This window comes from Zootermopsis nevadensis, unplaced genomic scaffold (genome assembly GCF_977971745.1).
Source record: "Zootermopsis nevadensis isolate Lab colony 2312 unplaced genomic scaffold, Znev_1.0 Znev_ptg000022l, whole genome shotgun sequence".
Classification (NCBI taxonomy): Eukaryota; Metazoa; Arthropoda; class Insecta; order Blattodea; family Termopsidae; genus Zootermopsis; species Zootermopsis nevadensis.
Genome location: NW_028259154.1, coordinates 11564542 through 11587547, shown reverse-complemented (window position 1 = coordinate 11587547; position 23006 = coordinate 11564542). Strand labels below are relative to the sequence as shown.

The 23006-nt window shown below is 36.3% G+C and overlaps 4 protein-coding genes across 8 annotated transcripts; 1 reads left to right on the top strand and 3 right to left on the bottom strand.

Moving 5' to 3' along the window:
• Window positions 1-2894: 2894 nt before the first annotated feature.
• eIF6 (eukaryotic translation initiation factor 6) lies at window positions 2895-9768 on the bottom strand. Its single transcript, XM_022080317.2, has 6 exons — window positions 9479-9768; window positions 7350-7435; window positions 6584-6759; window positions 5620-5796; window positions 3464-3645; window positions 2895-3259 (listed from the first exon to the last, which is right to left on the bottom strand). Exons 1-6 carry the CDS (start codon window positions 9583-9585, stop codon window positions 3250-3252), a joined length of 738 nt encoding a protein of 245 aa, XP_021936009.1. The 5' UTR covers window positions 9586-9768; the 3' UTR covers window positions 2895-3249.
• An 88-nt stretch (window positions 9769-9856) lies between these two features.
• Rcc1 (Regulator of chromosome condensation 1) lies at window positions 9857-16598 on the top strand. 5 transcript variants are annotated; one of them, XM_022080315.2, is made up of 9 exons: window positions 9857-9963; window positions 10911-11016; window positions 11149-11348; window positions 11424-11603; window positions 11696-11912; window positions 11989-12138; window positions 12596-12709; window positions 12883-13041; window positions 13765-16598. In XM_022080315.2, exons 2-9 carry the CDS (start codon window positions 10938-10940, stop codon window positions 13941-13943), a joined length of 1278 nt encoding a protein of 425 aa, XP_021936007.1. In that variant the 5' UTR covers window positions 9857-9963; window positions 10911-10937; the 3' UTR covers window positions 13944-16598. The 5 variants fall into 5 exon arrangements, with proteins under 5 accessions (XP_021936007.1, XP_021936003.1, XP_021936006.1 ...); XM_022080311.1 differs by lacking the exon at window positions 9857-9963 and adding an exon at window positions 10143-10237; XM_022080314.1 differs by lacking the exon at window positions 9857-9963 and adding an exon at window positions 10157-10294.
• Window positions 16599-18440: 1842 nt separating this feature from the next.
• On the bottom strand, window positions 18441-18798 carry Tim10 (translocase of inner membrane 10). The gene has a single exon (XM_087353916.1). It carries the CDS (start codon window positions 18796-18798, stop codon window positions 18508-18510), a length of 291 nt encoding a protein of 96 aa, XP_087210042.1. The 3' UTR covers window positions 18441-18507.
• A 29-nt stretch (window positions 18799-18827) lies between these two features.
• On the bottom strand, window positions 18828-21988 carry LOC110837754 (uncharacterized). The gene is made up of 2 exons (XM_087353917.1): window positions 21849-21988; window positions 18828-18978 (listed from the first exon to the last, which is right to left on the bottom strand). The coding sequence occupies exons 1-2, from the start codon at window positions 21884-21886 to the stop codon at window positions 18828-18830; spliced, it is 189 nt and encodes a 62-aa protein (XP_087210043.1). The 5' UTR covers window positions 21887-21988.
• Window positions 21989-23006: the final 1018 nt, after the last annotated feature.

Genomic DNA, 23006 nt, shown 5'->3' with positions numbered 1-23006 from the left:
GTGGGCCCAACTGTGTAGGAACCTCAAGACGGACATAGAGTCCCATCTCCGAAACGTTGTTTTACGTTTTATATTTACTAGACGATGGATAATATCCAAGAAAATTTTTATTCAATTGACTCTTCACCATCGTCAAGAAGTTTTAGATTTGATACACTCATATAATCTTCCATTAAACCTGTTTGTTCCAGTTAAACTGAAAATCCGATAAATTTCATTGTTGTTAACAGCTTTCAAGTCATAATTCTGTCACAGTCTAATAGTGTGGGATTTTATACAATCACATTTTACTTGCATACTTTAAAATTATGATAAATGGTGTTTTGATATTTATATAGCTACTGTGAGAATTATTGTTCAATGTTAGTAGTAGAGTTCTAGAATGAGTGTTGCCATACTTTTCTGGTCTATTGGTCACAGATTGTTCTTCTACAAGTTACACATAACTGATTCTAAAATTTATGGAAGCCTAGAATATGATATTGCTACGTTAATAGTTGTTTTCAGCACATTGGTCTTATGTCATTCTGCCCCTAGTTTGCATAGAACTGTTCAATCAGAAGACAGAACATTAAACTCCCAAAGCATCAATCACTACGGTGTACAGGAAACCTATTCATACTGAACGCAGTCTACACTTCAAACCCAAACTACAGGTGGTTCCAGGAATTACTAGTCAATGGACTTCTTGATCCAGAACTTTAGACAAGGTATGGTTCACTTCAAGTGGTTATGTAAACAGCCAAAATATAACAGATACTGCAGCACAGAAAATCCTCACAGAGTTCAATTGCAATTTAAAAAATAAGATTTGTGACAATTCTGATGACATCAGTCTACTTCATTTGTCAGTGAAAATTTGTCCCCTCTTTGAAGAAACCTTTCACAAGAAGTGGGTAATATAGTGAAACACAAATGTTTCTTTAAACAATGAATGAGTCCTGGATACAATATCTATCACTCAACTGTATTAGTGCTGATTTCCTGCAGAACACCATATCATCTACGAAATCATCCCTTTTAAGGAGGGGTTTAATACAATGAACTGTACAACTATTTTGGGCCTTCAAAGTCTTAAAACAACTCTTTATTTAAATTTACAAAATTTCAAGCATGGTGTCAATTTCATTTGCCAATTCCTTTGAAGAATATTATAGTATATACTTTAGCATGAATCAGCAAGATTGATTTTTAAACAGAAAAAGATTTTATTTGTTTAGCTTTCTTAATAAGTTCATAAAAAACCTTGAAAAATATGGATAGCATGCTCACTGATACACCATTTTCTACAACTTAATATGAATTCCAAGAGCCCCTGGTGAAGTTAATGACATAAGCACAGCCTTGTTGCCCCATACCTGTTGTAATGTGCAGGTAGAGTTCCAGTGGGATGGGACATCTTTCAGTTTCAATGTCATTTGCACCCAGCAATTATATAATTAGGCAAGTGCATGAGAACCCCTTTTGAATTATTTCCTTCACTAGTTGTTAAGCAAAGTTTTAACATTCTTTATAATGTTTACTGAAAGTACAATAGTTTAATAAAGGCCAGGTATAATAAAATTGCTAATTGTTTCCCAAATCAGAGTTTCATATCAGGGAGTAAGCTGATTAATTTCCTAAATTATTTTTTTCTTCCACTATATTAATGGGGTTACATTTCTTAATCATTTCAACTAGTTCGTCTATTTGCCTAACTTTAATCACGCGAGTCTTACTTTCAACATATTTATGCACTGAACTCTGCCTTCATGGTTGCACTACTTTTACCAGTGAGAGCAAATTGCTATTTTTATCTGAGATATATGGCACTGAAATGTAAGTAGCTGAAGGTGAAGTTAATGAGATTACCCTGAATGTGTCATCTTCTGTGAGTTATGGTCAGCAAAGAGTTGTTCGCAATACAGCGTGAAAACAATTTAGTTATAGGCAGGAATCAATTCATTTTCAAAGCCTGTTCAGATTTCCTGTGGATCCACCCAAAATACTAAATGGTTTCTGGCAATAATTACCCAAGGCTTTATTTGGAACATCTGATATTCACATCAAGTGATATATCACTCCTCTTGCTAAATAAACCCATCTGAAAAAATGTATATAAAACTTCTTATTTTAAATCCATTACAAAGCTAAAAAAATTCTTTGGAAGCAAGTCTAAAACTGTAACATTTCTTTTAAGTGTGACTTAAAAGTTTTTACTAAATTCTTTTATGTAAAGAATTCTACATAAAAAGAAATTTCTCAACTTGCCTTGAAAAATAAAATGACTAATTATGTTTTAAAGGAAACAAATAAAATAATGAGCATCATGGGAAGAACATCTGTTAGTCTTTTTAGAGAGGGTCATAATGGTGATCCAATCAAAACTAATGATCATCACATAGTGCCCACCTCTAAGAGGACAGCATGGCTTTCAACCCAAAGCCAAAGATTTACAGATCTGCCATACTCAGGTTTTAACAGAAAATGACTGGGAGAAAAATGCAATTCATCAGCCTGTATCAGAACCAATACAAGTTATGAAAACACAGGACTCAGCAAACCGCCCAGTGGGCAATTGGGTCAGGTAGAAAAAGAACAAAACACTGTCAACCTTCAATTCATATCACTGACCTGAAAACCCAGTTTTTTGGACCCATTTGTTCATGAACAACACAACTCTATTAGGCATGGAGGGAAGGATGATATTAAAACGGATCTTAGAGAAACAGGGTGTGGTATGGACTGGATACAGAAAGCATAAATATCATGTTTTCTAAATACAGTAACAACCTTTCACATTCAATAAAAGAAGGGAATTTCTTGACCCACTAAGTTACACTTAACTTTTCTTCTGACTTAAACTAAAAGTAGGCATCATATAATCCAGAAGTCATCAAAATAAAAACACTGCCTTCAATCAGTGATATCTTCTATAATTTAGCACCAACACACAGTAACTTTGTACAAAAACCATTTATACCAGTATCAACATAAAAAACTCAATCCTAAACATAAAAGATATATTTGTAGACTGAGCTACTAAGATAACTGGTATAACAAGATAAAATCAATTACTTATAAAGACTCATTTGTGCTTGTATGTATACACACACACAAAACTGCACATGTGGTATCTTCTTGCAAATGCTCTTCTCTTTCCTAACATGTCAGAATTAATTTTATTTTCAATCTCTCCATCTTATGTTATTTCTTAGTTGATGAAACCTCCAGCAGGTTCAGGTGCACTTACCATAATGCCTTGCCACATCACGACATACTGCAACACATTAACAATATGTCAGACAATGATCTGTAGCTTTCATGTTGACAAAATATAATAAATTCTCAGGTCACCAGCTGTGTCCAGTGGTTGAAAGGTGAAAAAACGTTTCAACCACCTGACATGGCTGGTAACCCAAGAACTTATTATAAACACACAATCCTCAAACAAACACAGGATGCATGACAAATATCATCTGACCTTTCAATGAGGGATGCCCGCATAGTGGTTGCTATGGCAGATGGTTGTGCTTCATTCAACTTGAAGATGCTCTCTATCACAGACAACTCTGTTGATGTTGTATCCATGCCACAGAAGGAGCACCAGTCATTCACTACCATGCCTGCAGCAATCACCTCAGAGCCTCGGTTAACTGTGCCTGCCTGAAATCAGCAACAAATTTATTCCTTTGTAACAGAACAAACTACAGCTGTTTCCTGTGAAAATGTTTCATGGTTCTCAATAAGGGTTGTATCTTTGAAACTGATGTTTTGAAAACCAGTCAAACATAAATAGCATTCACCTTCATACATACAAGACCTATAAATGTATGTATCTCAATACGGCTTCTTCTTCTTTATTACGCCGTCTCCTTTACAGGAGGTTGGCGACATTATGAACAGGATCCTTCTATCCTTTTCTCAGAATGGGACCTGTTCATATATGTTTTTTAGGCAGGTGATACAGAAGTGGTTTACCATTGCCTTCTTCTGTGTGTATGGAGTAATTGTTGGGATGCCACAGAGAAACCCCTGAAGAAAACTCTTGTGTTGCCTAGACCACAGCCTTGCCCATAAATTCGGGCACCGCCGGGAATCGAACCCGGGACCCCAGGATTACAAGGCCAGCATTCTAACTGCTAGACCACTGTGGTGGCTACAACATGGCTATAAGGTTTAAAAAAATTAACATAGAAACATATTTATCCTTTGTCAAGGTTTGTTGGGATAACTGGTCTTCCATCATACTAAATGGCCAATCCTATTTTGTCACAATTCTTCAAAAAAGGTTAATCCATACCGCTGTCCTGTATCTAACTTTGACAAGAAACAGACTTCACATGGGCACATTGCTTCAAGTTTTGTATTACAACCTCTGTCTCAGAACTTCCATTTCACTACCACAATTTGGACTAAACGTTTTAACATAAACAACACAGAGCAATGTACAGAAAATTAACTCCCATTCACTAGCCAAGAGATGCAATGGACAATGAAACAAGCAAATGTTTCCAAATGCCTTTGCTGTTATTTGTGAAAGTGAAGCATCAGTCAGTGGCATTGTCAGAACCTGGTGCATTAACATTAGTCAGCTCAGGCTTAGCCACTGGCATGAGCAGATCATTTAAACATATCTATTATCAGAAAACAAATTTAGTTCCATGACATAGCAACACCACAATGTGGAACACTCTCCGTCAGTAGAGTTGCCATGCAGATTGCAGGAGAAAACAGAAATTTCTCTATTACACAGTTTCTGGTAAGTTCACATCATATTGGTATCATCAACTGGAAATGTAAATCGTCCGAGACAAAGACTGAAGGTGGGCAGAACCAAAATTTATATTCCAGCAGAGGACATTTCTCATTGGCTAAAAAAACTAGGAGTAAGATACAGTTACTGCCTGCATCAATTTTCTTGGTATCTATACTCCACAGCAGTGATTTTTGTTCAGCTTCTTACAGCCTACAATGGAACAGCAAAGCGAGAGTTCACCAATCAAAAAACATTCTGTGAAACGAGATACACCCCACCTTTACATGTATGTACAAGGCACAAATGTTATACTGCACGGCATTACCAAGTAGTGCATGAACCGAAGTTGTCATACTAACCTCCCTTCCTCCAAGCCCCCTTCTTTATAACTACAAGCTAAATTATGCGAGTAGCGCAATCTGGATGACAGACTTTCATATAATAAGATAGGTACACACATGAGTTAGCAGCACATATATGGACCACAGAATGGAAACAAAACTATAAGTACAAATTATACAAGAGAACAAAAGTAGTCGTTAGTTGGGAATTACTTGTCATGATAGAGGTGCAAAAAAGTGACATTTACCACACATGCAACATTAAGAAATTGACTGTGCCAATTATTTTGCTAGCTGTAATGAAATTCAGCTACCAAGCAATATGGTTCCAACAAAAATAAATCTGATCTGCATTTTCAAAGTGTTCCGATGTAATCTGCATCAGGGCACAGAATATCTTGACAAGGATTTTGATAGAAACAACTTCTGCCTCCTCACTCAAATTCACCAAATACCATCCACATCAACTAAACAACATCTACAGCAGATACAGCATCATTAAATAACCTAGACCATGAAGTAAGCCTTTTCCACACTTACAACAAGCGGAACTTGAAGCAATGAGGACAACTCATCCTGGTCCTGAACAGATGTGTGTGGGTGCACCAACCCTCCCTGGTTTGAGAGGATGCAGTAGGAACCAACCAGAACATTTGATGCAACTGTCTGACGGAACACTTCAACCTTGAGAACATCAGCCAGAATCTCCTCTGTTTCCTGCACAGATGTACAAACAGTCATACATAAATGGAAGCAACTGATATGGTGAAGGCTTTGGATGCACCCACCACAGCATTCCGCACTGTCAGTTTTAATAGGAAGGTCTTCGGTATGGTCTCATACCCTGCACAATGAGTACAATTTGTATTTAAATACAATTTGCTCAGTAAAATACCTGACCCTAAGAGGGATGATGTATATAGGTAATTTAGGACATAACGAGAGAGATCCTAATTTATACAAGTCACCCAGTACCAGTGAAATCTAGTATCGTAGATAACTGGACATATAGTTTGGAAGTGCAAAAACAAGAAATTTATACAGATTAAAAAACCTAAGTCAAAAGATAATATTAAAACAGATAGTACTGAAATAATTTGCAAGAATGGGAGCTGGATCAAACTGGTACAATGGCAGGTTTGGTGTAGGCTGTGTTAAAAATCTCCAGGTCTTATATTACCAGACTGCCAGTTAATAGCAAAATGACTAAAAGAAATTCAGTTTTAGTCCAAAATGATTAAAATACATTTCCTCCTGCAAGTACAGAAGCCAATTTACCATTTTAATTATTAACCAGTAGCACACACTTGTTAACATGATATTAAACCTTTGGGTTTCATTAATGGACTTTGTCGCATGCAGTGAGTGAGTTCAATTATTAACCAACATAAATGTAATATAGACTTATTAAGTCATGAAGACTTGACTCCAGGTCAAATACATGTCAACAACTATTACTGAACTGGTCTCGACAATGCATCATCTCGAGAAAGGAACACATTACCCTGTCCAAGTCAGGATGCACAAGAGCAACATAGTCATTGCATGCCACCACATTGCCCAGTGCTGACAACCGTTCCTCGACACGCTGCACACAAACTGTGTCTGGAAGAGAGTTCCTCAAGTGCTGCAGCTCTGTGTCTGTGGTAGAGTTGGGAACTAGAAGTCCATTCTTGTTTCCTGCATATATAAGTCAAGTGTAAATTTTAAAAATTTCATGTTTTCTTTCTGAACTAGGTTCTAGATATGTATATATAAAGAGAAAAGACAAGGATGTACAATGTGATACAACAAGTAATGTCAAAACAGAAAGAGAACACCAAGGTAAAAGAGTCAGTCTTTCAAAACAGTCTTAAGTTGATGTAGCCTAAAAGATATAAACAACAAATAACAGAACAAATTATGCAGTCAGGTACTCAGAGGCTAATATTTATTCTAGCACTGTCAGGTAGTTAAATTGCAAAGGACATACAGTTCAGACTTAGTGATGAAACTCTCATGAACAAAAATATTAGACTTTGGTCATAAATCTCTCACAAAGTGAATGACTACTACAGACACATGTTAAAATTAAAATGAAGATTAAGAAATGCATTTTGATAATATGGACCAAAGTGATCATAATTTGGTTTAATGATGGAATTTGGTATTAGCAGTGTTTTAATACTGGGGACTTGCACTACAAACAATTACTTCTCACAGCTTTATGTCACACATGCAATTCCAATTGTTTCCATGTAAGTTAATTTAAAATGTGCCAACACACTTACCAACACACATTCGTCCAATTATACGACAACCAGCAACTGAAGCATGTATCACTGGGACTGTGTCAGCAAGTTCTGCTTCAAATACACTGCAGGAGAAATTAAATCAGCTTAAATGGAAAAATAAATATAACAAAGCTATGGCTTGAAAGCTTTCATAATCAACAAAAGTTTATTTTCTTCAGACACCTTCCATATCTGGATAAAAAACCTGACTTACTACATTTTGGACATTGCCCGTCTTCTGTTCTCATACTCTTTATACATTCTTTTGACAAATCATAATCTGGGGTTAATTTCAAGCTGCTTTCACCCACTCAAGTTTGCATATCTTTCTTGTACGCTATGCAACAAAAATCAACCACTTAAGATTTTTAAGTCAGAAACCAGAAGAGATGTAAGTGTAGAAGTGGCATCAAAATGCCAATCATTTGTACTTGTCCATACGTAGCTTTTCTCTAACTTCCATTAATTACAGTTATGTATGCCAGACATATATTAGGTACCAATATAAATATGTGTACCTAATTTGAAGAAAGAAATTAATTTCTGGGACGTGGGACTAGGTCCCATAATAAAAAGAAGGTGAAGACTACACTTTAGTTGGATATTTATGTTTAGTTGCTAGGGTAGAAGACTAGCACTGATACGAAGATCACAGTTGCAAGTTCAAGTCATCGTCAGCATGTTTTTAGTACATCAGCCATATTTGCACAAATTGGTAGACTTCCACCAGGCTACACAACATTATAACTACAAGACAGCCATCTATGAAACAATTACTTTAGCATCTCTAAGGTTCCTTTTACAGAGTATACAATGAAAAACAGAACATCTAGAAACCATTCTAAATGTCAACTACTTCACCCAAGTGTCTCAGCAATATTAATGGATGAAAAACCACTTCATTCCATTAGATGGCTGTCCTTTCAAATATAGCTCTGTGCTGTCTCGTAAGTATCGAATGACATTTCATAAAAGTTCCTCTGAAATATCAGTAAACTTCTACTAGACTACACAGTGTAACAAACTGAAGACAGCCATGCCCAGTTTCTTCTCTATTTTTCCTTACAAATTCACTCTCTCTTTTGTGCCTTGTAGGTAACAAATATATAATCCTCATTCTACACTAGAGTATATTGTAGCTCCTCCACAAGCACACTTAGTTCTGTTTGTATGTCATCTTCAGCAGGAGATTCTATGCTTCAAGGATCATCTAACTGCTCATATTCTGAATTATCATCTCCTATGCCTTCATATATTCTGTGACAGTAATAACAGTAACTGTGACACTATTTACTGCATAAATCTTCATGTACATTCCTTTATTCACAAGATGTTTCCGAATTTTGATGACTGCAGAACTTACTCAAGTACAATAAGAAATGTGACTCTTTGAAAAGATGATCTCCAACATCACCAAAGAGATCTATGTGCTGAATACATGCAAGAAATGTCCGAAATCAGAAACACTTCAATACCTTTCAAATTTGGTACTGGCGTTTTGGAATTTGCAAAGACACAAAACCAGTATGTCAGCACAGACCAACTTAACCTCAAATGTTTTGTTGAAATATGCAATACTTTCATTAACAGTGTACTGGAAAAGATGGAGTGTCTTAACACATCTCTATAACCTCAACCTCCCACATGGCTCACATCCAGTCAAGCTAGATCAAAGTTTATTAGGCACTTCAACTTTTAGTTTTGTTTATTGTATTTGTACATTTGGTTATCACAGCTAGAATAAAAAATCAAAAACAAAACTGTAATTCCCGCTTTCACAAATGACACGATACTCAATTCAGGCCTCTACCTCCCCCACAAGAAAAGAGGTTTGGAGACGACTGATTTCACATAAAATAACAGAAAGCCTAAATCTGTGACTTGGTTTCTTTACAAAGATGACCAATATAACAACATTAGCGTTTTTAATTCGAGGTTATATTACATTAAAAATTTCATTTTTTTAATAAACTAAATAGCAAGACCGGGTAGAATGAACCAATCATCTATGATCACATTCTCGTGAATCATTTCAGTTCACTCTGCAATATTGATGAAAATGGAAGACCATGCAACTCGTTTTGTAACATAATTAACACCGCAAATGTTTAAATTCACATACCAACCTGTAAAAGTTCTCTGATCCCCCTATTGCAACGAGGCAATATGAATTCGTCAGTTTGGAGAAAACTCCAACCTCATTATTATTTTCAAATTGAACACGAACCGCCATAACTAGAATACTTTTACTTGGATGTAACTGAACAATTACAATGCAGTTGCATGTAAATAATCTTACTTAACTGCCTGACAGTATAGACTGGCAAACAACTTATCAAAAACTTGTGCAATCGTATGCCTATTTTCTTTAGAATCACAGACAATGGACATGTAAGATCAACTGTGTTATGCCCTAAGGTTCCAAAATAAAATTAAGGTTGTCCAACAAAGATTATAAGTAATTCCATAGAATGTTTCAATTACTCTTAATAATGGACTTTAGCTTTCGTAGATGAGACACGTCAATTGTTGTACCCATGGTTTCGGCAAATATTAAATTGCCAGATTAAGGGAGAAGACAGGCTGAAGTGAACGCTGATTGAAAGAACGAGTAAGTTGGATTTGTAATGCAATTCTTGTATTTGAAAGCAATTTCCGCTTGCGGGTTCAAGTTCTTTAAAACATTAAGATGATGAAAATCTTCGTGTTTAAGGTGATTAATATAAACATCTGTGATACTTAGCAAATTGTAACGATTCCCACCATTGTTTACGGTTTGAAACGCACCCAGTGTGTGCGTCATTTGTTTCGCATGTACTCTTGAGAGCTGCAGTGAGAATCCGTGGTAGTGAGGCTGGTTTGAATATACAAATGCATTATTTCTTGTAAGGACTTTATTCCATAACCGTTAGCTTGTTCACAGTTTTGTGAATTTTGATAAGGTTCATACATGTTACGAATATTATATTTTGTATATTCACCAGATCGGTTTTATCGCAAGGAAAGCCTTGATATGTTGAAGATTTGCCGCAGTACATTATAATAAGCCTACTATGGATTCTTTGGTGCTAATAAGAAGGGCCTAAGTACGATGTGATTTATATTGACGTAAGCTTTTCTTAGCGAGCATCAAAGAATTGATAATATATTTAAAATAAGAGATCCCGTTGTGTTGTGCTTCAAATGATGCTGTAAAATTTGGACCTTAGGAGTTTTGTGTTTAAGTATATATTACGAATGCTGTCGTGTGCTTGTAGAGGTTATATCGCGATGAGTATTGTTTAAACCGTTGGGTATTTTCGTTAAACGAGTTTTAAAACGAAGATACGAAGCGAGAACAATAAGAGTATTCTCAAACCACATATGGAATACAAATTGTGTTATTTTGGATAATGGAACTTGTGCTGAGTCCAAGTAGAGCATGCCTATCCAGACAGGGAACTGTACCTTTAATATGGATGCACATACTGAAAATGCATTTGAGTTTCTAAAGTATAGTTAAAATGTAGGAAAATTATTTTTACTGGAAAACTTATATGTTGATTTATAATGTTGCAGGAATTCTCTGCAACAGAAGTGCACAGCATGCCTGTGAAGAAAAGAGGTATGAAAAGGCAGGGTACAGTGTCTCGCCTGACTGTAAAGAACATAAAAAAACCAAAATGTGAGTACATGCACAGTTGCAGCCTTTCACAGTTTTGTGGAATATGTGGTCATGATCAATTCGTGATAGTTGTGTTTGCAATGGCACACTCAGCATTCTACTGGGGGTAAAGGAATTCATATTCTGTTTCAGTATCTCTATCTCGTCCAGAGCCACCATACACAAAGACACCAGGAGTTGTTCTCACGTTCGGTCAGGGTGATGTTGGTCAGCTTGGTCTAGGAGAAGGCGTATTGGAACGAGGCCGCCCAGCACTCGTGCCAAGTGTAGAACATGTGATAGACCTGTGTGCAGGGGGAATGCACACAGTCTGTCTTACACAGTCTGGAGAGGTGAGAGTTATGCTTGTAACTTGATAAGAGGATGCCTGACTTGCTCACTTCTAACGTTTATATTGTAATATTCAGGTAATAACTTTTGGCTGCAATGATGAGGGAGCGTTGGGCCGAGACACTAATAAGGAAGGCTCAGAGATGGAGCCAGGGAAAGTGGTCCTAGAAGGCCATGCAGTACAGATAACAGCTGGAGACTCGCACACAGCAGCACTGCTCAGTGACGGAAAGGTGTATGCCTGGGGCTCGTTCCGGGTGAGTATGCACTTGCCTGACAGGTTTATCCTCAGTAACTAGTAACTGTTCTGCTCACATATGGGAGATTACCATTGTTATGTATGTTGCAGGACTCAAGTGGGTCTATGGGCCTCACATCAAATGGGATCCAGAAACAACCTGTTGAAATGTTGCCAGGCATTACCGTTGTGAAGATAGCGTCTGGAGCAGATCACCTCGTTATGCTGAGTGAAAATGGTCAGCTATACACATGTGGGTGCGGGGAGCAGGGACAGCTGGGACGCGTGACAGAGCGTGGCGCAAGCCGAGGAAGCAGGCAAGGCATGGGTGAGTGTGCATCAAACTTGCTGCATATGCTTCGGCATGGCCCCGATCCAGCACTCAATTTAGTTCTTTGTTGCAGCCCAGCTGCTGTTGCCCATGCTGGTGACCTTCAAGCCAAGGCATGAACCTGAATTTGAAGATGTCTGGGCAGGCACTTACTGCACGTTTGCAAAGGAGAAATCCAAAGGAGACATATACGTATTTGGATTAAATAATTATAACCAGTTAGGTGAGTTTGTCTGACTGATGCCAGGATGCTCACTACATTAATGGGCTGTGGAATAAATTGATTCTGGAGATGATGTATTAATTAGCCTTTATTGCATGGTAAGAGGGGATTTAAACCTTCATAATATGGAATTGGATGTCAACTCCAGATATTATGGTTTAGCATTGGCTATGTGTCAGTGCACAGATAATGAAAGTTAAGTAGATTGTAGGTGTGAAACATTCTACGTATTGCATGTGTCAAAAGTCCAGTATTCTGGGATCTGAGTGTCATTACTACCTGCTCATTTGAGGCACAGAATATGCCATGTGATAGATATCAGATACTTGTTAGTACCTAGTCCATTTTTTTCAAATAAATTAACTCTTTTATCGGATAGCGATGAATTAAATAAAAGATTATTCAAAATGAGTTATAGAAAAATTAAAGGAGCAAACATACAAATTAATTGTTGTAGGTCTAGAAGAACAGAAGAGCCACTATCATCCAATGGTTTCAAAAGCTTTCTCAGGAAAGAAATGGGTTCAGATCTGTGGTGGGCAGCATCACAGCATTGCACTAGACAGTGCTGGTGAGTTATTGCTGATTTTATTTGAATACGTTTCCATAGCATTTAATTACAACTTTCACTTGATGTGTTTTGACTGTCTGACATCTTCAGTGCCACATATATCCATTACTGTCGTGGAATTTATTGTGTTCAGTGTGAGGTGAGGGCACATTGTTCCTTGTGTTGTGTTGTAGGTGTGATATATGCATTGGGCAGAAAAGAATATGGACGCTTGGGCTTGGGGGAGGACTGTGATGATGCCAAGAAACTCATCCCCATCCCAGCACTGAAAGACAAGAAATGTGTGGATATATCGTGTGGAAGTTGTGCATCCTTTGCTGTCACAGACAAAGGCAAGTATAAACTGTGGGACAAAACAAATCTCACATCTTTTAAGCACAGACATTGTCATAAATATGATTTCAGAATAATTTGGTGTTTCTTATGCAAACAACAGCTCAAAGTACATTCTGTTAGTGTTTGTGGGGGGAAATATTTCTGTATGTTTGTTTTATTAAATAAGCAATACCTGTTGTTAACTTTTTAGACCTGAGAGACATAAATTAACAAGGAATTGAAGAAAATTGCATAAAGAATTTCTTGCAATGAAGTCTTCTTGAAAATATCTATTGAGAAGTCACAGAAGTTCAGACTGTTTTCTGTCTCTTGAAGAATTTAAGATGGCTGACTTCTGCGTAGACTTCATGGTGCAATAACCCAGAATACAGCCATCTTTATTTCTTCAAGAGGTAGAAAATAGTGAACTTTTGTGACATCATGGTAGATATTTTCATTGGAAACAATCATCACACAGAACTGAAGTACAAAGTGTAACAAAAAATGGTAAGCCCAGTAGACAATAATTTCCCCCCCTTGACTTTTTGGTTAATAACTCTGATGTCAGGTTATTTGCTAATTACCTGTGCTGTGCTATATATGTGGCTACCAGTGGATTTTGATTACATTTGACACTGTAGCTTTTTAATTTTGAACATCATTGCCTATAATTGGTTGTTAATTGTACAGCAATCAACTTTGCTATAATTAAGTATTTGAGATTCTCCCTTGCTGTCCAGGTGAGCTGTATGCATGGGGCATGGGCTATACCGGTCAACTGGGCACAGGCAAACAAGAGGATGAACATACACCACAGATTATCAAGGGCAAGCAGCTGGAGTCACGCCTTGTGCTGCATGTCTCTGGCGGTGGGCAACACACCGTCCTGCTGGCCAAATCAACCAACCAACAGAATTAGTGCTTCTCAGCTTTAACATTTACGGAATTTTACTTTCTCTGATTAGATTTCGGTATTAACACATGCAGAGTGCATAAGCATGGTATGATTCCGTTCTCTTCCTATTTTAGCGATGTCTTTTCATCTCATATCCTGATCCAGTTATTTCAGTAGCTGATACATTATTACAAAGAATTTATAAAAATTAATGGCAATTCTTAAGAAACATTTTTATCTTACCTTTCAAATAAAATATTTGTGAATGGACTTTTATACTTTTGTTCATGGTCTAATAGATAATGAAAAAGTGTTGGTACGTAATGTCAGCAGACAGCAGGCACAGATTTTGTTATGTCATTGACTGTCTCACTGCACTGGAGCTCCAAGAAATAAGCTAAACAAGATATTTTAATATTGGGCTGTGTGGCTATCGGGGCATAAGAATTAAACAGAAAGTATGTCAGTCCCTCGTAGTGCTCAGTTGAGCATTGCAAGAGAAGTACTAAATGTTAGTAACGTACAGCCAATTGTTTATATTCAGCTCACTGGTACAGGGTATAAGTTGAGGGGACAATGTGATACATTAAAGGTTAAAAGTGTGTCCATTATATAATCTGTATGACTGATGTATGATGAAAGGTGAGAGGTTTAAAGCATTATTTCAACTGCACATAAGAACTCTGCAATGTGACCAGTTATTGTTTACTTTGGAGTTTCGGGAACAAATGAAACAGGCCAGTAATGTTCCTTATCTTATTTTTGCTTTTTTTAAAAAATTAGGGTGGAAGGGGAAGAGTGCTTAGCCGGAACAAAGGCCAACAGAGATTAATGGGAGTCGAACAATTTTGAGAAGATAATCAAGTTTCATATAGTACAGTGAAATTCCCATAGTGGTTTGTGGTGACCAAGATTTGAAAAATATTTAAAGTGAAGATACTGTAATGATCTAACTCCTGTAAGTTCAGTGCAAATGAAATGGGATAACATCACTTAGTTACATTTTACAGTGAAACATGCACGTGTTACATTTGATATGTTTGTTGGTTCACTGTGTTTCTCCCCGTGACTGGCATTTTTATTAAATTTGATGCTAGGAACTAATCTGTTATAAACCTGAGAATCATAGCAGAACAGCCTGTCTGTTATAGATTTAAATTAATTTTTTAGTGTCTCCTTATACAATTTTAAAATGAAATGGAAGAGAATGTCACTGTGAAATCAAAATGAGTGCTGTTTAAGAAAAATGCAGAGTTACAGGTGTCACAGTTTCAGTCATAAAACTGTTGGAATATGTTTGGTAGGAAATAAAGATGGGAGATTTTGAAGACCAAGAAAAGTGGACATGGCAGGAATTGTTTGTGCAACTCGCACATGAGATAATATAGGAAGTGCCCAGGTAGCACTGCATTGCAGTTGTAAGTGAAGGAGACTGACTGCTGAGGTGCTTCTGGCTAGAAACTGTTTAAAATGAAATATTCAGTGTGCACTGGGTGTTGCAGTTGTGGCACTACACTTGCAGTCACTGTGTCTGAAGGAACTGCTACTGAGAGGCAAGATTGTAATACATTTACATTGCACATCTTGAATGGCATGGAGGCACTAGCATTAGTGTGTAAGGAACAGCCTCTCACTTTGTTATAGGAATATTTTGAACTTATGAACTTTTATACCTGCTTCAGGGCAAAATCCTGAACTTTAACCCCCTATTTGAGTGAAAATATGTGAGTTGCTGATGCATAAATAATATGTTACAATTTTGCTAAAAATGTGAAGCTTGGATATAGGAAAATGTAAATCAAGACAAAAGTTTTCATTTTTTCCCATAAGAACGTGTGTTCTGTTCACAGCCTCATATTGGGTTACTGAACTTCATGTAAAGTATACAAAATATACTACATTAGATTTTACACACTTATCCACAGTATGAACTAGAGATCCATGAAAGAATGGATTCAATTTTTAGTGTGGCTTGTGGTCTTCTAGCTAATGATGTCTTGTAGGTAGTTACCAACATTTTGGAGGAATGTATTACTTCTTCCTTCAGGGTATAAGTACAGATGGATGCAGTATTTTTTTCTGATATGTTTCTAACCACCTGCAAGATTGTATGGCATAATAACCCAGAAGAACACAGTCCAAAATTTCATTACGATGGAAAACTCAAATCCCATATTCATTTAACTGCTTTAGAGCTTCATAATCCATATTGGCTTATCATGGAAAACTGTGTTCAGCCATACAGCAGTCCATGTGGGATATATGATAGACGAAGTGGCATTGTGGCAGGTTTGTCAAGGAACTTGCACTTTCCCAACCATTCATCATTCCCCTGCCCATACCAGCTGGCATAATATCACAATACTAATCTTCAGCCGTGACTATTGCGGATGTTCAGTCTGTTTCAAAAATCACTAACAAATCCTTATAGCTCCTCATTAATCAGGTGCTTCACAACAGAAATACGCCCCCCAAGGAAAGAAGTCGGCAGTGTCAGAAGTTGTGTAGCCACATGTGGATAGTGGCCGAGCAATTAACTGGATTCATTTTGTCAGTATAGCTGGTCAGAATGCTGAAGAACAGTAATAATGTACTGAAATGAAAGTGTGGATAAATTATGTTGTTTCAGCTGAATGCAAGATTTAATGTACAATATTAAATAAAGTTTTGTTCATTTAATGCTTTTCTTTGTATGGCACATTCCTAAATTGTAATGCAGGATGTGCATATGTCAGTTGCTAACTGAAGGCCAGGTTTCCTGCTACAGTATCACTTACATTCCCAGTTCCTACATCCTCTTATAATCTGGATAAAGGCAAGAATAAATTGGTATTGACCAGAACAATTAGCATCCTGTGACTGCAAACTTAGAAGACACTTCTGCAAGCATACCTGCTCCTGGATTATCGTCCTCTTGCTCATCAACACTCGACTGACATAAATCTCTCTTGAAAGTACTGAATCTTTCCAGTCTTCAGAGTCAGAATTTGAGTTCTGTGGTAGATCATGCACTATCTCCACCTGTATCACTATGTTGCACTAATTCTGCAACACAGTTCAGAATGTAATATGGACATCCATAGATTCTGCAGTTATTTATTGATGTACAAATGTCATTCAGTACTTAGCACTGAAGGTAAATTGGTAGTATGATTAAGAATAATTAATTACTTGCCAAAAGAAACAGATATACTGAGCAGGAGAGACTGAGAAAAACTTTACTGTATACAGGCTGATTCAAAAGGTTAGGGCCAAACTAAAGGAGCGTATAGAGGGACTCTGAGAGAACAACTTTTGAATAGGAATCCATATCCTCTGAAGTTATCCTGAGTCAGTCGAGGTCACTGAAGGTAGAGAAGTCTGATAACATACCGCTGAAATAATTTGGTTTGTAAAATTGCTAATGTAATCCTTGTACATTAATAAAAAACAAAATTAAGCTTGTAGGAGAATAGCAAAGTACAAATGTTTGAGGAATTCGTATGCCAGTCACATAAGTTATAATGAATATTTGTCATTACTACTGCCAGGCTATAGGGATACAAGAAATTAATCTGTCTTGTACAGTTAAAATAATGCTTACTAAAGACAACTCTGCCAAAGTAAAAGATGTACATTAAATATTTTGCATCTTGACAGATAATGGCAAACCTAACACAACTGTTTCACAGGCTATCAGTTCACAAGCATAGAAAAGGATAACATACAACTGAGAGAACTCAGAAGATAAAGATCAGGAGTCATCTCTTGTTGGTTCTACTAGTCAAATCCCAACCTGAACTAAAAGCGGTGTGTTTTGTTATCACATGAAGCTCTGGCAATTGAGTCATGGTGGTATGACCATAATATCAGCACTGGAGAAAATGCCTGAGCACTTACTTTGTTGATGCCCCTAGTTTTTAATATGCGAGTGCTAAATTTGATGCCGTCTTATAAATAACATAAAACAGGTGGGGCAGACAAGCACAAAAATCCAATATAAGATTTCATTAAACTCAGTCTAATGGTTCTGAAGTTAGGAGATGACACAACACAAAATTACTATTTAATTATCTCAAAAACCAGCAAACGAGCTAGTTCTTGAAGTGTACTTGACATACAATAAACTTTTTATAAAACTTTTGATTTTGGTCTTCCAGGTTGTGACAGTGCATGGTCTTGTAGGTGGTTTATGGTTTATTTAATTATGCTGTCAGCAACCCAGACTAAACAGTATCAAATGATAGGATTAATGAAGAATGGGTTGGAAAGTATATGGAAGGAAGCAGTCATGGCCTAATATAAGTTACTATCCTATTCCTGAATTTGCCTGGAGGAACTGAGGAAAATCATGAAAAACATCAGTCATGATAGCCAGTCACTTGCCCGAGATTTGAAACCAGGACCTCCAGAACATAAAGAAGTATCAACCACTCAGCCATCATTGTTTAGATCCTTGTAGATTATTGCCAGTGTTTCAAAAGAACATATCACCCCCATTTCTAAGATGGTGGTTTTATAAAATAAAGTAACAATAAGTGCTGTTATTTTCAAACTGCAGGTTTTATTGACTACTTCATCAGTACAACTACACTGTCATCAAAAAGTGTTAAACTTTTGGCTGCTGTTCAGCTTGCAACTTTTTCATCAAATCTTCATCTTGCATTGACAACTGCGTTAGTTTCTTTCCTATACGCTCATGAATGTCCAAATACTTGGCAATGCAACGATCCAGACAGACGGATTCACCCTTCCCTAATTCAGCATCCTTATACTTAGGGGGGATGCATTTTTTGTGGCATGCAGAAGTCATTCTGTTGTACATGTCTGACATCATCTCAATCTCCAACTCCTGCACCAACTGGAGCTTGGAAGAGTCTAGTGGGGGCATGCCAGCCATGTCTCTCACACACTAACTCACTGTGAATGTCAGCCACTGAACTTCCTTGAACCACTGTCGTACTCCCCGGCGTTGGATCTTCGAATGCGTTCCCTTACTTTCATAGCGTCATAGCGATGGCTATCAACTGACCTTTTTGAAAGCACAAAACTGTACAACCCGACAGATGTCACAACTGCCCTGGAACAGAAGACTTCAGTTGTAACTGCTGATTCACTTTAAAAAGAAACTAAAAGCAAATACTGCAGCTTCTTTAAATGATCATGGATTGACCATGAAACCTAGAGTTCCAAGTCTCCTCTCCTTCCAAAATTTGTATTATAGATAGCCATAATTTAACAGCCCTCTGAGTTGTTGATTCCCTCACAGAGAGATAAATTTGATGAAGTTATGAATTTATACTGCCTTGGTAGGTCATAGTCATAGTATAGTCATAGTATAATTGAAGGTGACTGAATATATTTTGTCTATGGATACCCCATATTTAACTAAAATATATTCAACATACAGTCACCATGAATGCCAACAAAATTATAATTATAATTACAACACATTACCTAATTCTTCATTAATTCTTTTAAGTATAATATACTGCACCAGATATCAAACAAGGGCAGATTTATTATACTAAATACAAAATGTTAATATAAATACCAAAGAAAATGTGTGTGACCATAAACAATTACTAGATATTCCAAACATAAATAATTTAACAATAACCATGAATGTCTCATCTTGAGCTACAGAAATATTGCATTACTTAAGATCAAATAATGACTAATCTACCAGCCCAGTGACACTGAAATCAGGTAATAAATAGCCTGTTGTCAGATTATTATGCTCAGCAGGTATTACCATGAAAGTATCTGAACAAAATGAATGCTACAAAGAAGTAATGAACCTATCAGAAGCCAATAAAATGAGCCTACTTCCCCTTCTAAAAACCAAACATGGGCACTTTGATAATTGTTACAAAATATTTATACTTTTAATTAAATTTTTATTTCACTCCAGTTGTGTGCTACATGATTTAGTAAATAGTTTTATGACTTGTCTTACTATAGCTTAATGATCATACTCTTAAATCAGAATTAATTTACATTCCATAGTTCTTTTACAAGACTAAGCCAGGGATGTAGAGCACATCATTAACATTCCATATCTAATCAGAATGGGATATAGTAAATCATGGAGTGCTGCAAGGTTCAGTACCTGACCTCTTATTTTTCCTCATATACATCAATGACCTGCCTACAACTATAAACTCTCAATCCAAACTTATTCTCTTTGATAACAATGCAAGTATCTTTATTACACATCCAGAACTGGACTATTTCCAAAATATCATGAATGATGTCTTTGCCAACCTAAACAAATGGTTTAAAGTTAAGAAACTGCCACCAAATTTTGATAAAACAAGCCACATAAAATTTGCTACTAAGAACAAGACATGTTCTAGTTTAAATATAGGTTTGGACAACAAATTAATTGAGGGAGTAAAATCAAAAAAAATCCTTTGTTTACAAACTGACCATAACTTAAAATTGGAAAAAAAACAATGAGTATATTATTCCAAAACTAAGCTCTGCATGCTTCGCCATGAGGACAGTTGTATCACTCATTACAATAGATAATTTAAAATTACTTCTACTGTGTACTGTCATATGAGTTAATCTTTAAGAGACTAATAAATCATTTCACATCCAAAAGAAAATAATTAGAATAATGGCAAGTGTTAAAAGCAGAGTCTTTTATAGAAAATTATTTTGGAAATTTACTATACATCCTCTTGAAAATTAATTCATATTCTCCTTACTATCATTTGTGGTGGAAAACGTGGACAAATTTGAAAGAAATATAGATGTATACAATTTAAACACCTTCATATGCCAAATACTAACCACACTAAACATAAAAAAGGGGTATACTATACAGGTATCAAGTTATTTAATAATCTTCTACCTATGATTTGAAGTTTAAATCTTCAAGCCTGCAATAAAAAAACCCTCTTAACTCACTCCTACTCTGTAGATGATTTTATATCTGTTGAAATTTCTTAAGCTTTATGTATATCTATAACTGAAATAAGTTTTTGTACTTGTGCTGAAAGTTCATAAGTTTATGTTTATCTACACGTGAAATAAGTTCTGTACTTGTATTATGACATGTTCTACATCTATTGGTATAACCCAAAGAAGAATCTGTGGAATGTATATAAACTTTCATACACATAAAAGCACATAACTGGTTGTCACAACTATTTACAGTTATCCTTTTTTGTGAGAACTGTATTACACATGGTGAAGTAATTATGTCAGACACACTACATTTGTAAGTTTGCATTTATGAATGCAAAGTAAGGTAATGGTGACTCTGTTGCTTAATTAAACACCATACCATAAATGTATATGAGGGATATTTACACACTTAAAAATGTTTAATTTCATTCAATTCTTCTAAGCAGCAGGAGAGAGGTGAGAGATAATCCTCCGACTGTGGCTTAAATATACTTTCATATCACAATTCAAACTTTCATTGATTCCTATATAGCACACTCGTGTGTTAAATCCATTGAGGTTAGCATTCAGCATCGTCTTGTTTAATTTGTTTATGTTTAAATTTATATCTTCGAAAGTTTCTTGGAATTGTTCCAGTTGTGTAATTTAAAACATTTCCCTTTGTTGAGTGTTTAGTAACGATATAGATAAGCGTACTGTTTACCTCTCATATTCATGTATAATGTGAACTGGATTTCTAACATTGAATACTTATGTTGTCGAACCAATTTAATTTATACTGTGGAGACGACTCTGAATCTTCGTTATCAAATTAGGTTAATGGTCGTAAATATTTTCACAGCTTCCTTCTAATATATGTCTGCACCACTAATTCTTGTAAACAGCAAATAATGCACATCAGCGAGTAATTAAAATTCCGGTTAACACAGGTGCCGTTTATTAAAACTGTATTTAACTATATAAAAATGAAATAACCTATACCTTATGCAGAACAAATATGAAGACTGACAAAGTACACTTCTGTACACCTACCAGCCAATAGCAACTTTTGCAATATTCCCTAAAGGCATTATATTTTCTAAATGAGAAGCTGCATGACGATTTATTCCAGACCACTACCCAACGACATAAAAGTACAAACCACACACCACTAAACCTGATGAAACCCTGAAACTTAGCAGCCAACACCGAATATTATAATTTCCCTAGAAGAATTATTATTCAAGTTGTAATACCTGTTTAAATGTGAATATAGCTGTTGGACTTATTTACTCGAAGTAAGTACACACAAATTCCAGGCTGGACGCAAAGATGTCGCTCGTACTCCATGGAGCCGAGTCCTTCCTGTGTAACCAAAGTCGCTCAGTCACACAAGAAATTCCCAACATTTTACGAAACCCGAAGGTTCATTACCGTGTTCACAAGAGTCAGCCACTGGTTCCTATTCTGAGACAGGAGAATCCATTCCATAATACCGCATTTTATTTCTCTAAGATCCAGTTTAATATTATCCTCCCACCTACGTCTAGGTCTTCTAAGTGGTCTATTTCCTTCTGGTCATCCACCACAGCCAGCCACTCAGTCCGCCAAAATCCTGTATGCATTCAACTTCTCTTCCATGTGGGGTACATGCCCATCTTATGTTCCTTGACTTATCAGTCTAATTGTATTTGGTGAGGAGTACAACTTATGAAGATCCTTTTTAGCTACTTCTCCAGCCTCCAAGTATTTTATCTATTTTTGTTCCCAATATTCTGTTCAGCACGCTGTTCTCACACATCCTCAGTATACACTCCACAGAGACGAAGTTTCACACCCATACAGAACTACAACCAAAATTATAGCTTTCTGTATTTTAATCTTTACATTTTTAGGCAGCAGAAAAAGACAAAAGGTTTTGAACTTAATGGTAGCAAGCATTATCCAAATGTATCTGCTCTTAATTTTCTTATGAATCAAATTTTGATTTGTTGCTGTCATTCCAAACTATCTGAATTTTGCCACATCCTCAAAGGATCTATTAAGTATCTGTATGATATGATTTTGCGCTTCATTCTGGTGATGAGACATCAACATATACTTTGTTTTTTCTGTGTTTAATTCTAGATTAAACTTCTTACTGCGAAAAGTTTTCTGGATGTAGCCTCAACATTTCACAACATCTACAAGTTTCTAATTGTGGTTTTATGA